Source organism: Rutilus rutilus (genome assembly GCF_951802725.1).
Source record: "Rutilus rutilus genome assembly, chromosome: 7".
Classification (NCBI taxonomy): Eukaryota; Metazoa; Chordata; class Actinopteri; order Cypriniformes; family Leuciscidae; genus Rutilus; species Rutilus rutilus.
In genome coordinates, this window is record NC_140221.1 from 22,533,571 (window position 1) to 22,551,372 (window position 17,802).

General features: G+C 37.6%; 1 protein-coding gene across 1 annotated transcript in view; it reads left to right on the top strand.

Annotated features, from left to right (window-relative positions):
* The window catches only part of epg5 (ectopic P-granules autophagy protein 5 homolog (C. elegans)), a 95,773-nt gene extending 88,440 nt beyond the window's left edge, over positions 1-7,333 (top strand). Inside the window, exons 35-45 of the mRNA XM_084413374.1 lie at positions 366-441; positions 528-631; positions 783-958; positions 1,639-1,818; positions 1,897-2,106; positions 2,222-2,366; positions 3,614-3,856; positions 4,076-4,295; positions 4,516-4,731; positions 4,938-5,052; positions 5,496-7,333. Coding sequence (XP_084269500.1) covers positions 366-441; positions 528-631; positions 783-958; positions 1,639-1,818; positions 1,897-2,106; positions 2,222-2,366; positions 3,614-3,856; positions 4,076-4,295; positions 4,516-4,731; positions 4,938-5,052; positions 5,496-5,678 — 1,868 coding nt within the window. The 3' untranslated portion in view covers positions 5,679-7,333. The remainder of the gene's footprint in view (positions 1-365; positions 442-527; positions 632-782; positions 959-1,638; positions 1,819-1,896; positions 2,107-2,221; positions 2,367-3,613; positions 3,857-4,075; positions 4,296-4,515; positions 4,732-4,937; positions 5,053-5,495) is intronic.
* The last annotated feature ends 10,469 nt before the right edge of the window (positions 7,334-17,802 follow it).

The following is a 17,802-nucleotide window of genomic DNA, read 5'->3' on the forward strand; positions in this document are numbered from 1 at the left end:
AAGAATTCTAAAAAGAAAAGTATCACTTGTTGCCACAAAAATAATATCAGCACAACTGTTTTCAACATTGATTAAAAATAATAAGAAATGTTTTTATATTAGAATGATTTCTGAAGGATCATGTGACACTGAAGACTGAAGTTAATGATGCTGAAAATTCCGCTTTTCCATGACAGGAATAAATTAAATTTTTAAAATATATTAAAATAGAAAACCGTTCTTTTAAATTGTAATGATATTTCAAACTATTATTGTTTTACTGATACTTTGATCAAATAAATGCAGAAATAAAATGCATGATGTGCATAGTAACTATTTGTACAATAATTTTTTTCTAATATTATATCCTTTTCTCCTTAATGTAGCTTTTGAGAACCTGCATGCAAAAATGGCCAAACTCTTTAAACCATGGATTCTGGTCCTTGAAACTGACAGCACTAGGTATGCTTTGATGTGGCTCAGTGGTTTGGTTATAATAACACTGATGACAGAAGTGATGAGTAACAACTCTCTTGTGTATGTCACAGTCATCCCCGCTGTTCTCCATGGCTTGAATCTGATGCCGCAGCTGCAACGAGCTTAGTGAGCTTATATGGCTGCTTGGTGGAGACTTTACATGAGAAATTCAAAGGTAAACATCCTCAGAGAACAGAAAAACACACAAGTCATGATTCATTCAGCTTTTTTTCTGCTCAATTATATATTTTTTACCGTTCAAATACATGTTCAGTTGAAATTTCACGTGATCAGAATTCATTTTTAAATCCATGTTTTTGTTACAGATCGCTTGTTGCCAGGACAAAGAGGAGCTCTGTGGCTTCATCTCATGCATTACTGTGAGACCTGCACATCTCCCAAGATGCCAGAGTACCTGCTGTACACCTACCACACTGAGTACAGCCGTTTGCCATGGAAGGACCTGCATCCAGATCAGACGCTAATGAACCAGTTTTTCAATGTGAGAGACTTTAAAATCTCATGTATTACTTGAGCTTGGTTGAGGGTCTCTAGAATTTTGAGAAGTGTTGTGTGATGTTTTAAAACTATCTAGACCTATACACACTACCATTCAGACATTTGGAGTCTCTTATGTCATAAGTCTCTTTTGCTCACCAAGGTTACATGTACTTGATAAAAAAAAAGAAGTAATATTGTGAAATATTATTATATTTTAAAATAGCATTTTCTGTTTTAATACATTTTAAAATGTATCTTATTCTTGTTATGACAAAGCAGAATTTTCCTTCAGAAATCATTCTAATATGATGATTTGCTGCTCAAGAAACATTTCTTATTTATCATTATTAAAAAAAAACAGCTATGCTGCTGAAAGTTCAAAAGAACAGCATTTTTTTTAAATGGGAATCTTTTATAACATTATGAAAGTATTTACAGTCCCTGTTAATCAATTTAATGCATTTTTGCTGAAAAGTATTAATTTCTTTCTTTAAAAAAAAAAATCATACTGACCCCAAACTTCTGAACGGTAGTCTATATACATTTGGTAATTGAGGTAGTTTGACAAATAATTTGGTGAAGATGGGTGGGTTTAAACCTTCTAAGGTTTAAACAGGCTCACTCATTCAAACTAGATACTTTAATAGATCATTGTCAATAATTTAATTTGATGATGTTCAGGTGGAGCGGGGAAGTCCAAAGAGTTGTTTCCTGTTTATGGGAGAGCTGCTGTGTGATGTGAACTGGGTCAGTGTATTGAGTGACTCTCTCAGCCCCCAGCTGAACCCCTCAGCTCAGACGATGGTGGTCTCTGTCCTCTACCTGATGGTGTTTCTGGCCAAAGAGGATCTCAGCAAACCTGTGAGTGGTCACCTGTTTACCCTAATCATCTTCAACAGTGCCTATTAGTGGTTAATCTATTGTGGTTTACTTCTACAGGAGTCTTCTGTAGTCACTCTACTGGACCAATCAGTTTCTCTGCCTTGGCACCTAGTGGATTTTCCTTCTTATCAAAATGTTATGCGCTATGTTAGCACACATTACCCAGCATCCCTTGTTCTCAGTAATGACACTTCTTCACAGCAAGTAATCAGATTGCTTAGAATGGCTGCTGGATTTGGGCCATCCACACAAGTGTTACATCATAAGGTTAGACGACGCATTATTGTCAAATCCATGTTTGCACACTGTACATTAGTGAAACGTATAACTACATCTTAACAGCATCATGATGTGCTGCTGCTGTGTGTTTTGTGTCTGTTAGGACATGACTTTAAAGTGCCAAGCCTTCCTTCATCTAATGGTGCAGTTCCTGACCTCTCTGGATCAAAATGGGCACATCAGTCTTGCATCTCTGGAGACAGAAATGGAGAAATTACTGGAGTGTATTGTCATTTTCAACCCTCCTGGTGAGGAGAAAATTTAATTGGAATTTCACATGCATTTTCTTGCTGCGTCCCTCAGCAGGTGACTCATAAATACTGCATAAGCATAATTTGTCGTTCTCGGTACCACTGGGTCGTATAGGAATAAAAGCAGTTGTTTGCCTCAGAAGTGTTCACACTGCACACAGTTTTTTAGATTGATTTATTGTACTGTCATTTAGAAGATGACAAAATCAGATCAGTTTGTTCATTCATTACCCAGTGCATCGGTTGCCATAGTAAATGACATAGGCATTTGCACAATCCCCAGATTGGGGGGAATAAAGTAAGAGACGAGTGTATTCAGACAGATATAGGCACTACTGTGCATTATGAATGCAGCTCTTGCCAAATGATCTACTGGTTTGTATGCTTGAGTACGCCAATGACCTCTATTTGGCATGCTAGAGAATGCTATATATTTATATTTCTAGCATATATATATATATGTACATAGAATTTGTGCAGTAATCTCTGAATTAAGCCCTAGTGTCTGTTCACTTTCCATGCTAAACCTGAAATTCGATTTTACCATTCAAACTGAAACTCATTTCCAAAAATCTGATTTAATTTGAATTTCAAACCAAAACCGAATGTAGTTTGTAATTTATTTATTTTATTGTTTTGTTTGTTGTTAAACATTCTGTTTAGACTACAAAAAGCAAATGGGTTTCAGTCACACTTAAAAAAAAAAAAGTTGACTCCCTGTCTGAAGCCTGAGAGTTTAAGTCTGAATAATATATCCATATAGCCTTATATACCCCATATAATGGAGAATCCTTGGTCAAATTTGACAAAGATCTATATTAATCTAGTGTGTCAGTTTCTGTGATTTCTAGCATTTATTCAATTATCTTACATCCCAAGGCTGATTTTAACTTTTAACAAGCTACACAACGGTTAAGAAGTTTGGTGTCGGTAAGAGTCTCTTATGCTCACCAAAGCAGTATTTATTTGATAAAAAAACAAAACTGTTGTATTGTGAAACATCATTACAGTTTTAAATTACTTTTTACAATTTATTTCTGTGATGACAAATCTGAATTTTCAGCATTACTCCAGTCTTGAGTGTCACATGATCCTTCAAAAATCATTCTAATATGCTGATTTTGTGCAAGAAATATTTCTTATTATTGCCCATGTTGAAAACGGTTGAGCTGCTTATATTTGCGGAAAGCTGGAACACATAAACAGGCTGAACTGATCTTAATGTGTTTCATCCTCCCATTCAGAGACAGACCTCCAGCAGCGGCACATGGCCACCTGCAGTCTGTTTGCTGAGATGCTGACTCTTCTGAATGAAGCTGGCATGTCTACAGCAGAGGGACTCGGGACTAAACTCCACTCCTGGGTGGAAAAGCGAGCTCGGGGTCCTTTGGTTCTCCCTCTGCTAACCGCTGCGTGCAGATGCCTGGCCTCAGTGCGTCATATGACACGCACCACTGAGGCCTGTATTCTCTCCTACTTCACTGACGGTAATAATAGCTCGTACTTGTTCTGGGCTTAGTCACAGATTTTAAATGTTATGTCTGCGTAAGCCTTTAGGAATTATTCCTCTCCCTAATCACAATGTTAGGACCATAAAAGCAAACCTCTGGGCTGAATCAAAACATTTGCAGTACAGCACATTGAAGAGTACAGTGAGTTTTAGTTTCTTATAAAACTGTCTAAAATATCTTGTGTGTCTCTTTCAGGTGGGTGTGCTGATCAGTACTCTGGTTGGGGGCCCATCTTGGTCTCTCTTCAGGTTCCTGAGCTGACTGTTGAGGACTTCATCCAGGAAAGCCTGAGCCTGGGCAGTTACCTCACACTGTACGTCTACATCCTCCAGAGGCTCAACCTAGAGCAAACCCTCCTGAATGAGAAGAAGACCTTAGTGCTGCTCAACACGTGGATCAGTCAGGTCTTCCCTAGGTAACATGCACTTTATCACATATAGTGGCATTGTGTTCTTTCACATCTTGAAGGACGCATGCAGAAAACCTGACTGGAAGCAGTGTAGGATTGCGGAGTTAGTAAATGACTTCCCTTTTACCTTTAGTGCTTATTGTGGGACTATTTCAGGGTCCCCTCATGAACCCTACAGATAGCCTTGTATTCATGACCTAAGTGAGTGTGTCGTCTGTTCCTGCAGTGGTCCAGCTGATGAGGCAAAGCTGTTTTTATGGTGGCATAAATTCTTGGAGCTTCTGCAGATCCAGGTGGACCAAGAAGACACCTGCACACTTGACACTCTGATTCTCACCTTAATGACGTTCCAGAACCGTCTGGCCCAGCTTGGTGAAGAAAGACTGAACTCAGGTATTCTGGGAGCCATCGGCCTTGGGAGGAAATCGCCCCTTTCTAACAGGTGAGAGAAGTTTTAGAGTTGTTGAAATACTGCTAGAAGTAGAATTTTAGTTTGACGTCCAGATCGGAAGTAAAAAGTGACTGCTCTCCATTAAAGCTTTCGACTGCTCTCCATTAAAGCTTTCGACTGCTCTCCATTAAAGCTCCATTAAAGTTGAATTGTGTGAATTTGCATACCTCACAATTTCATTTTTTACTGTATTTCAGGTTTCGGGTTGTGGCGCGCAGCATGTCAGCATTTCTCCTGGTTCAGGTGCCCTCAGAGAATCAGCTGCGTCTTCATCAGGGCACAGATCTGCAGCTCTCAGCTAAAGCCCAACAGGTAAGAGTTTCCAGGGATTGGGATAAAAGTGTGATGTCATCAACAGACAAGACGTAAAAATTAGTGCACCAGGTTGATTTCTGCTATGGGGGTTATTCATGTATATGTTACATGTGCAGCAGCAGCATGTGCTCACAGCAGTGTCTGTGAATGTATTGGCAGTAGCAAGTCTCAGTACTTGCTCTGCAGCAGCAGCAGCATAACAGATCTATTCCGCCAAGACCAAATACATTAACATTGCTGTATTTATTACCATTACCTTGCCAATCTCTCAGAGAGTTGTCATGACAGAAATATATTTTTTTAGGGAAATTTCGGGAAGTTTAAACAAGTGTTGTGTGGCTTTCTGATGGTTAGAAGGGGATATGTTTTAGATGATTATTTGTTATAGTACAAGCAAATGGTATTGTTCTGTACCTTGAATGTTTACTCTCTGTCTTCAGGCCTTATCTGTGCTGGAGGCGATGCTGAGTAATAAGCAGTATTCAGATCTGCATGTGTCTGTGAACCAGGCCTGTCAGTTCATCAAGTACCCAAATCACTGTCTGCGTGACAGCAACAGCCTTTTGACCCTGCTGGTCAATGCGCTCTACACTGACCTGCATTACCTGGACATCATCCGTTAGATATAACCTCAAAACAAGACTCAACGCCTGCTGTCAAGCTCTGTGAAACCCTCCAAAAACTCCCGGAGAACAACTCTAACTCCAGATGAGACAATAGAGCGCTGTTACAATGAGCTTCTCGCATTAAACCCTCTTAGGTGTTTTCTGGAAAAGGACAGAATAGCGAGGAATGCGTTAAAATCGTGATTTTAGACACTGAGACAGTGGTCATTTTTTAAACTGTGCTTAATGTTAAAATAAAAATAAAATAAAAGACAGTACACTAATTTTCTTTCGTCCTCACATTATCATCATACACCTTTTTTCCTAAAATGTCATCCTTTAAAGGTTTAGTTCACCCAAAAATAAAAATTCTGTCATAAATTACCCACCATCATGTCATTCCAAACCTGTAAGACTTTCATTCATCTTCGGAACACAAATGAAGATATTTTTGATGAAATCTGAGAGCTTTCTGACCCCACATAGACTGCATCCCAACTGACACTTTGACGCTTAAAAAAGTTAATAAAGAGATCGTAAAACTAATCCATATGAATTGAGTGGTTTAGTCCAATTTTCTGAAGATACATGATTACTTTATACGATGACAGATTTAATTTAGGCTTTTATTCACATATAAACATTCATCAACTCGCACATCAGTTATGATAAACAGAAGCTCAAGCATGTTCGCTTGACGTGCGAGAACCAATGAGGTTCATTCTCATGTGTTACGCAGCAACCAATGAGGTTTGTTCTCGTGCGTCAAGCAGGTTCGGTTAAGCTTCTGTTTATGTTCGCTGATCAATGTTTATATGTGAGTAAAAGCCTAAATTAAATCTGCTCATCAAATACGTAAATCGATCGAGTCTCTTCATAAATTTTGGACTAAGCCGCTTAATTCATGTGGATTAGTTTTACGATCTCTTTATGAACTTTTTGAAGCGTCAAGGTGGTAATTGCGTAGCTGTCTATGGAGGTCTCAGATTTCATCAAAAAGATCTTCATTTGTTTCAGAAGACATACAAATGTCTTACGGGTTTGGGACAACATGCGGGTGAGTAAAAGATGACCGAATTTTAATTTTTGGGTGAACTATCCCTTTAAGGCAGTGTTTCTCAACTCCAGTCTTCGGGACTCGTCTATCAGAATGTTTTAGATGTCTCTCACTAATTAAAACACCGATATTAACCCATCAGCTTGTTAATTAGTTAAATAGAGAGATATCTTAAACATTCTGGAGGGTGGATCCAGAGGACTGAAGTTGAGAAACACTTCTTTAAAGTATCCAAAGTTTCAACTTTTCAGACCAGAAATAACACACAAGCAAACGTGCATATTATTCATAGTCTCATAATAATATTGTAGTCATTTATGTAATTTATTTTGGAGTGGTGAGGGTTTTATGAAGCCTGTATGAGGATGTTTTGGACCTCCCATGCTGCAGGAGTTTTGGTGATATCTGATGATAATCAACTGAATCACAGTCGCAGAGTTTCTGTTCCTCATTTAGCATTTTTCTCCCATTTGATTTGCACAACAAATATGCTGGTGATTTTACAAAATATTATGTTGTATTTTGGTTTCATTTTTTTTATTTATATATGTTTTTGTAATGTGCTTTTTAAAAAGTACATTCCTTATGAGATCATGCAAATAAATCAATAATGGTTGGTCATCTACATTTATTTCGATGTGAAGAATTGAATGTTTTAGAGGCTCATCTTTCTCACTGTTATCTTCTTATTTGTATGGAGTGTAAACTTTTGGTCTGGCCAACAATGTCCAAACCAGATGAACTGCTCCAGCATGTGATCTGCCTGATAAGTGCACTTAATTTTTAAATACGGAAGTGCTCCGTTAAAGAACATTCACAATTTTGACATCAAACATTCCTTTCTCCTTTTAAAAGCTTTGTTTCTCCACAGAAAATCGCTTTTATTAGATCATATAGGCATATGAGATTGAATGAATGCGCTTACTGGTGTATAATAATACATTTTAGAACTAATATTCATTTGAAAATCTATTTCTTTGGTTGCAGTTTTTATTGACTAAAGATTTTAGGTCAGCACTTCTGGGGATTCACTGCATACTTTTATTATACAGTCAGAGGTCATTTTCTATACTTTCTCATACCACAGAATTCACTGGTTTCCATAATACTGCAGCAGAAACACGTTCATAGTTACAGATGTTTAGATCCTCCCCAGGCAAACCGATGCTCAAATTATAAAATAAAATTAACATGATTTATGTATTGTCATTGACATTGTCATTGTCATGCATTGTTGAGCATGACGTACATAATGTTAAAAAACCGCAAGTAGACCAACTATTGAAATAACCTGGACACTTGTATAAATGCACAATGAAAAGAAGTATAAAATTGCATAGAACATGACTTGCCTTAAAATGTTTTCAATGTGATTGTGTTCCTCTTGTGCCATGATTGTCATCCGTTTACAAAATCCTGTCAAATTTGTCATGTACTTGGAAATGTAAATGATAACCAAGGTCAATAATACCTAAAATCAAAGGAAAGGTGTATGTATGATCTCCTTCCCTTCCTTATTGACCTAAAAGCATTTATCTGCACAGTATGCATTGCCTCAAAACTACAAGTCCATCTGTAAGAGAAAGCCATATTAATGTGACAAAATGGTATCAGTCAGTTGTACCCTTTTTGAGGCAGTGTAAGTGTAAAACTCACATCCCAGGATACGGCGGTTACCATGGCGATCTCATCCACTTTAATGAATGCTACAGAGGGAGTGTTATCAGGGTACCCAGACAGCAGATGGGAGACTGAGATGTGGCATGCTAGTGTCTTTTCTTATGTTTAGCTGTTTATGCATTCTTTCACATCTAAGCCAGAATGACGCGCTGGAGCATCTGTGAATAGTAGCTGTGCAGCAGCATGTATGTACATATTATAAAAGTAAACAAAAGAGAATAAAAAATGCATATGCTGTGAGTTCTGCATCAACTCCCAATGGCTTGGCACTAGTGTTAATATTTAAGATCTGAATTTTGCTATAACAGTGTTGTTTATGTGTTCAAAAACGTGATACAAACAGATAGCAGCTTATGGTGATCTGACCGTGTGCCATCAACTTGTGAAGCTAGTATCTAGTGCGGTGCCAGCTAGACTTCTAACGCTTCTCCTACAGTCTACCACATTTAATTACATATCTCACTTCATTTATTTCTTTATTTATTACCAGTCTGTGCTCTGCAGCCTTATATCAAAACACTCTTTGTAAATTAAGACTTTTTCTATGTTTAGTAAGGGCAGAACCACAAACTTCATGCGTAATTGGAAAAAAATAAGTTATGTGGAATTGTCAAGTTCACAAAACTTATTTTTTTCAATTACGTGTGAAGTTTATTTACTTTTTTTAAGTTAAGTCAACTTATCATTTTTTACAGTGTGGTGGTTTTCTCGTCTCCAGAGTGTAAATGTGTGGAGGGAACCGCAGCAGCGCTAAAGCCCTGTGAGTGTGTGCGGCTGTCTGAGGTAAAAGCGGCTGAGAGGCTTTAATAAGCTGACCTCGTCTGAAACCTAAGATACTCATACTCTGTGCTGTAGTTTCAACATCCACTCTCTCTATCACAGTCACATTATTTCAACCTTCAATCACATTCTAGATGAAGACTGACTGAAAGATTTCTGACACAGTCCGTGGACACTCTTTTTGGCTTAGGATGAAATACATGATATGGACATCTGAGTTTATGTTTGTATACTTGTAAAAGCCATAGAGGTTCTTCTGACAAATGCACAGAATTAAAGTCATGTGAAAAAGAAAGTTCACCCTTTTGAATAGAATATAGTTTTATAGGGACATAATAGAAATTCATAATAACAAGATGAACAACAACACATGACATATTTCACCATAATGGTTTATTTAACAAAAACTAGGCCAAACTGGAGATGCCATGTGTGACAAACTAAGTACACCCTTGCTGCTTCCATAGGAATTAAGAGGGTAAGTAGAACTCAGGCACTGCTAATCAAATGCCTTTCATTTAATTGATCATTAGCAAGCGTGATCACCTCTATAAAAGCCGAAGTTCTGGCAGTTTGCTGGTGGAGCATTCTGGGCCCGTATTCATAAAGAATCTTAATGCAAAGTGTAGCTCCTAGTGACAAAATTCTAAGAAAATTCTTAGAAATGTGGGCGTTTACTCTTAAAATTAAAGAAAAACTCCTAGTAAAGAAAAAAGTAATTCAGAAAGCATCTTAACCCTTAAAAGAGGTCTTAAGGTCAAAATTGTTAGGAGCACGGACGAGGACTTTTAAGAGGCTTAAGAGTTTCTTTAGCAGAGGAGATCATGGCAGAAAGACGAAGAGGGAGAAGAAATGTGTTGCAGACAATGGATGACAGTGAGTTAATAAGACGCTATAGATTAGATCGTGTAGGGATCATGTTTGTGAATGATGTTTTTAGAGACACGCTAATATCTCCGACACAGCGCAGAAATGCCATAGCGCCTGAAATGAAAGTAATCACTACATTATGATATTTGGCAACTGGGAAAATTCCATGTTTGATACATTAAAACCAACATTCAAACCACCGCTTAAATAGACATGCCAGCAATCAGTGTAACTGGAAAGAGTGGAACAATTTTTATCATTCTAAGCAACCTTATAGGAAATCAACAGCATGGTAAATAAAAAAAGGATTTATATACACATATATAATGTGTGTGTGTGTGTGTGAGAGAACGATCAAATAGGAAAAATTACGCATGTAAGTTCAAAGTGGAGGCTTAGAATAGACCCTATACTTAAAATCACTTTTTTTTTTTTTTTCTTGGACAACCAACCAATCACAGTCTTCAAAAGATTGTGTCATACATAGCAACGGGGTCAACCCCGCCTCCTCACTAAGATAAAAGTTTTTGTATTTTCCTTAATCAGAGTTGCTCTCAGATCGGTCCCGAATCGCTCTTAAGCTAAGACTCCTACATAAAAGTTTTTAAGCTAAATTAAGAGTTTTCTGAGAGGATTCTTAGAATCTTTATGAATACGGGCCGAGGTGTGTATGATGATGATGAATGATCTTAGAGAAGCAATTGTTGCTGCCATCAATCTACAAGGCCATTTCAAAACAATTTGAAGTCCATCATTCTACAGTGAGGAAGATTATTCACAAGTGGAAAACATTCAAGACAGTTGCCAATCCTCCCAGGAGTGGACGTCCCAGCAATTCAACCCAAGGTTAGACCGTGCAAAGCTCAGAGAAACTGCAAAAAACCCAAAAGCTAAATCTCAGACTCCACAGGCCTCAGTTAACGTTAAATTTGAACGGCCATGGCAGTATAACTAGAAAAAGATGGGACGAGTATGGCATGTCTGGAAGGGTCGCTAGGAGAAAGCTTCTACTCTCTTAAAAGAACATGGAAACACGGCTTGGGCTTGCAAGGTTGCATCTGAAGAAACCTGAAAACTTCTGGAACAATGTCCTTTGGACAGATGAGACCAAAGCTTTGTCACACATGGCATCTCCATTTTGGCTTTATTTTTGTTAAATGAATAATGACACGGTGTAATATGTCATTTGTTGTTGTTCGTCTGAGGTTGTATTTACCTACTTTTAAGACCTGCTAAAGACCAGATGATTTTTTTATATGTCCTGTTACATAAAAACATACAATTCAAAAGGGTGTACTTTCTTTTTCACATGACTGTAGGCTATATGTTAAAGTCAAGCCTCAAAGATTATTGCTGTTTGACTGGTAAATTATATTATATTATAGAAACAATAAATCCTGCGCTGAAAACTGGGACTGCATTGCACTTACACGGGAGATCCTATCTGCAATACAGCACTAATGAAACACATGACTTATGAGGATTAACTGCCAGTTGTTCGTGATGGATCTCTTTTAATATAACAGCCAACTTTAGTTGCCACATTTCCATTATTAAGTCTGACAAGCCTTTATTAAGAAAAATAATTCCTTCTATGGGTTCACAACCCTCTTGTTTCACAACCCGTAGACTTGTTACTGACGGATTGACTTAGAAGTGTATTGAACAAAAGTTTTACAGTGCTGGAAAAGCAGTGCAGCCAGTGGGGTAGTGGGGCTGGCCGGGGGGATCCTGGACCCCCCATAAGAAGTAAAAAATAGACTTAGGGGGGTCCTTCAGATATTTTTATTTTAGTAAAAATAATAATGACAAATCTGATTAAATGCATGCAATGGATACGGTAAATTTCGTGAATTAATTATTTACAATAATTTATATTAAGTTTGTTTATAGGCTAGTTGCCATGTCTCTTTAAAATGTAAGCGCCCCGCCCCACATCTAAAGAGCGCTGCGCGCATGACATCACATCGTTGACAGGATTGCTTGATTGGCGCCGCTCCAGTGAAGCTAATTTTAAGTTTTACATTAAGTTACTAATTTTTCATTATTAATAGTCCTGGTTCTGCGGGAGTGCTGGAGATCTCGAGTAACAGCTTTTTAGTAATTACAGAGAATGTCTAATAAGGGGAGAAGTTCCACTCTCAGTAAACTTCAGGCTTTTGAACTGGTTGCAGTTCCACTCTGGTTCCATATGAGGGCGCTAACAAGGACAAGTGCAGAATGAATGGAGGTCTATGGCGCTATACCCCTCAAAATCAACTTTTCTCAGGATATAATTTTTTGTCTAGTAATTTGAATGTTGTATTCGAAAGGAGATGCAACGAAATTACACATTGCTGGGTGTTCGATTTTTTAGAGTCACTTATTTGCTTTAAAAAGTCTTTTAAAATGTCAATGTTGCATACACATAGCACGACCAGAGATACTGCTTTACGGCAATCCTTCAGTCACTTTGGTGCTTTCGCGCTCTGCACTTTCTTTTCTCTCGAGAAAATCGACAACACAGCTGACACAGGTAAATACACGTGCCAGAAGAGCTTTTGTTTTGTTTGTTTCTGGTCCCACTTCGGATGCCACGATGCCATCAAGCGGTATCTCTGGTCGTAATCAGTCCTTCACTGACCAATCAGCGTTCATTAGCAGAATGCTAGCGTGTTATGGGCAACAACAACTCAACCTGTAAGAAATCGAAAGGACATAAGTACTCGTTCATTAAACTTTCGACCTATAACCCATGTTGAACTTGCAAAACCTACAATCAAATCTGAGATTTCTCAACGGCAATCGGGTGAGAGAGACAAATTTAGCCGTCTAGCTCCATAGACTCCCATTCATTTTGCACTCATGGGCGATCGCCCCCAGTGGAACTCTGGTGGAACTACAACCAAAATTCGGTACAATCGGACTTAATAGGGAGTGGCCAGGCTCTCCGTAGACGGGCTCTGGTAATTATAAAGGGAGCGCTCGTTGTGCGCTTTCTATGCTTTCTAATATCCATTCAGAATTTGTATAAAACTTGTTTTTCATGCTGCTAGGACCAATGGCCACGTACACGCTGCAAAGTTTTGGGAATTACATCCGCATTTCACTCTTGAAATGGCAATGATTGACATCGATAGCCATAGCATTGTTTGTTCCTGGATAAAGCAGTCTTTTTCACTGAAATGGTTGAATAGTCTGCGGACTGACTTACTCACTCATAACAGTCCTTTGCCACCACCTACTGGACGTAACTATGTAAAAATCGTATGTACTGAAATCGTTGAAAAATCACCACCAACACACACAGACTGACAGCCTGTTTTGTCTCAGTTTATATGTTTAATATTTAATAAACTAGTTTCATGTATTTAATCAAGTCTTTTGGAACAAACATTGTTATCACAGTGTCACATCAATCATACAGTTGTTTTTAGGGTAAATACTACATTGGTAAATAAAGCTAGAATCATTCTGTTGGATGTACACTACTGTTCAATAGTTGAAAAGTATCTTCTGCTCACCAAGCCTGCATTGATTTGATCCAAAATACAGTAACAACAGTAATATTACAAAGTATTATTACAATTTAAAATAATAATACAAAAAATATATATATATTTCTGTGATTAAAGCTGAATTTTAGCATCATTACTCCAGTCTTCATCACATGATCCTTCAGAAATCATTCTAATATGATGATTTGATGCTCAACAAACATTTATGATTATTATCAATGTTGAAAACAGTTGTGTACAATTATTGATCATCGAATCATCATATTAGAATGATTTCTGAAGGATCATGTGATGAAGACTGGAGTAATGATGCTGAAAATTCAGCTTTGATCACAGGAATAAATTACATTATACTATATGTTCACATAGAAAACAGTCACAATATTTCACAATATTACTGTTTTTTTTTATCAAATCAATACAGCTTTGAGCAGAAGAGACTTCTTTTAAAAACATCTTCTCTCTACTGTCTTTAAAAAATCTATCTCAACTTCTATTTTATTATGTATATCTATTTTAAAAAGTATTGAAACCAAACCATGGCATAGTCTAGTGTGCAGGTAAAGAGGACCTCCACATGCTTGTACGGGTCTTTAAGTGCCTTATTTAGTGCCCTGGTATATTTGCCATAGTTGCCCTTTTGGGTCTGCTGCTTTGTCACCCTCTAAATCCAGTATTACTATATATATATGAAGAGTTCAGATGCAAAAGCCTCTAAGTGCCATCAGAAATTTTCTTCTAGAATGGTCATTTTTATAAAGCTTGTATATTTAAGTTCAGTAATTTCACTTAAATGGCAATGAAAATGATCTATTAATTGTCATTTAACTGAAATTACTGAACTTAAATATACGACCTTGATAAAAATGATCATTCTAGAAGAAAATGTCAGATGGCACTTAGAGGCTTTTGCATCTGAACTCTTCATATACATATATATATATATATTAGCTATTCTTTATCAACAGTTTTTAATAAATAGTATATATGTATGCATATTATGATCAAATATATTGTATATTTTATATAAATTGTATATTGCGAGGCTAACCAACTAAACAACCCCCTGCCCAAAAAAGTGAGTCTGAGTCATCGTGCCGTTTTAGCAGAGGGACAGCGAGCGCCAGGAGTGAGAACGAGAACATGGCTCAGAATTTCCACTTGCATTTATGGGACTTCCACTCTATCACTGTAGCCTCTATATTATTATCAGAGAAAACTTTCTTGTCTAAGTACTTACTCTGTAACTTGGTTTTAAGTGTCAGTGAAATGACATGAACAAGTGACACTTTTTAACAAGGTAATAGCATATACATGCTGTGAGTCTTGATTTCACGTAAAATCCCTAACCGTTACAAAACTGTTACATGAGCAGACATTCACCTCATAGAAACAGAATGTACCTCTATAAATGTGTTTTGAAATAGATATTGCTCTGCACACATATTTAACTGGAAAATACCAGTAGCAGAGATAGAAGTTGTGTCATCAACTTGTTTCTGAAGATTTCAGTTAGGCTACATTAGCCAAGCAGGGTTTTGTATTTGTGTGTATTTCTCATCGATTTGATAATGACAGGGATAAGAATCTCTTAGTCTCTGCCACGTTTCCAGCTGAATCATGCTAAGAGGTGTAATGCTAACCTTTGGGTCTGCAGCCCACAGACTTTTTTGAGTGACGATGAGCCATACTTCAGGAATCTCTTCTGGATTTTGCAAACAAATCCTTCTCCGATAACATTTAATGAAACAGTGATGTATCTGCGTAATGTTAAATGACCCTTTAGAACAAATATTTTCAAAATGCGTGTGTGAGAGTGTGTGTGTGTGTGCATGTGTTGGACACCATTCACCTTTATTGTATAAAAAGAGAAGCTATAGGACATTCTGCTAGATAACTCCTTTGTGTTCCACAATAGAAACAAAGCCACTTTTAGACAATATGAGGATGAGAATGATGCTGACAGATGTTTCATGTTTGGGTGGACTGTCCCTTTAAGAGTTAAGAGTGACTACAGCGTAGAACTTCATCAATTACACTAAACTGTCTTCTCTAATCTCCCTAATGATATAAACCTCTGTTTTGTATTGTTCTGTATTGACAGATGTCATTGGTATCAGAAGACAGTGACAGAGACTCAGATATAAATGGACTGTCTAGCTCCGGGTCCAGTTGTCATGGCTACCATTATGCTGTCTGATGCTGAAGTACATTTTGTGTGGGAAATTTGTTCTGTTACCCGGTGTTCAAACCCAGCATGCTCTCTCTCTCTCTCTCTCTCTCTGTGTGTGTTCTCTCCATTTGTACAGACAGTGTTCTTGCTTCTGTATGACCATTAAATGACGTAGCCTACATTGTGTAATACAGATGTTCCAGACATAAATAGTTTTTTGGAAAAGAAAGCCTCCACTTGTAGATATGCCACTCCTGCCCTGCAAGAAATCAGTTTTTGGGATTTTATTTATTTATTTGTCTATTAAGTCATTTAATCGTTTAGTCACGTAGAGAAGCGCTGAAGAGGTGGATGGACAGTGGAGGTACAGTCTGTAGAGCCGGTTGCCATGGAGACACTTATCTAGCTGTGGGTCGGCCCGTCGGGGGTATTTCTGGATGGAGTAGCGCCTTTAGGGGAACCCTGGACGGATTGGGACAGAAAACCTGCTTATGACGATCAAACTTCCTCCGGATGAATATTGAGAGTTCGGATTTAACTGTTCTCCCAACACCTGTGTGATGTCCAAATCTGTCATTGCAACTTACATTCTTCAATTCTTCAACTCAGAGCCTTCTTCTTATACCGCATGTAAGGGGTTAAATGACTATCAGTAATATAGCAGAGTCACTGCACTTAAGTTGTCGCCTGTGGGAGGTTCTGAGTCACTCAGTCATTTACATTTCTCCTCCACACTCAAATACTCTGATGATGATTCAGGTGCACTTATTCCCAGCAGTCCACCTCTTTCAGCCGCTCTTCATTTCTGTCTATTTAAAGATATCAGCTACCTTTATACAAATGATCAAGACATGGGGATTCTGTAATGACATTTGACTCAAATAATCTAATAAATGGAATACAGCATGATGCAGCATTTAATACATGACTCATCTGCACGCTAATAGAACAAGTTTGGGTTTCCTAAAAAATTACTTGTTGAGGGAAAAATAAGAATAATCAGAATAATTATATATATATATATACCCCTCATATATATATATAACTGTATGACTTTCTTTCTTCTGTATGAAGATATTTTGAAGAATGTTGGTAACCAAACTGTTTTGGTTTGCATAAACTCTCTAACCACTTTATGAGCAATATCTGTCTGCATGCCTTCGAAAAGCACAAATCCATGCCCGACTCTCAGAGCATTGCGTAACATGGATTGACTTCAGTGTAAATATAGTTTTAGAAATATTCAGAAGCAGCTAATAGATTTAAACAGTTCAAAAGGTACAGAGGAAAATCCAAGGGTGCCTTGGATGTTAACTTATGTAATAGCGTTCCTGAATACAGAGCCTGTATGCAAAGGAGGCCGAATGTAGAAATACCTTAGACTGTGGAGTGACCTACATCAGTGGAGAGTCTCGTCCCCTGCTGTGTTATAATGTAAAGCCTGATCTGGGGCCACTTATTCGAGCACTCTTATTCATAGAGACTGGGGCCAGTTGCATCTTAAGATCTATGACCCACTATTTAGTCAAGGGGCAGTCAGTCTTAATTTTCCGTATTAAATTAGACCAATCTACACTTTTATGTAACTGACTTAAAAAAGTTATGAACAGTCAAAAGAAAAAAAAAAAAAACGATTTGATGACTAACTTGTAAGACCAGTCTTGGCGGTTTATGCAAGGCGGTAAGGAGCGCGTGCTTGGAGGTGGAGAGGGACATAAAAGCAGTAGAAAACACTGGATACTGCATCATCTCACTATACTTGATATAGCTCTTTTTCTCTCCACCTTCCTCAAAATCAAATTCTCATTTGTCAAATACACAATGTTACTCTAGGTTTACACTCCAGACATATTACTGTACATTTAAATACAAATAGAAGAAAAACAAATATTTAGAATAAACATTAGAAAAATGTGGTAATATTTGAAACAAATTTATTTGGTGAAAAATAGCTGTATGTGTGTCTACTATTAGTCAAATATATTGTACTAATTTCATTAATTTCCCTTCTTTGTGAGCACACTTTCTCAGATATCTACAACTATGCACTTCACTGAGGAAGATGATTCTGGAGATGGACTTGCT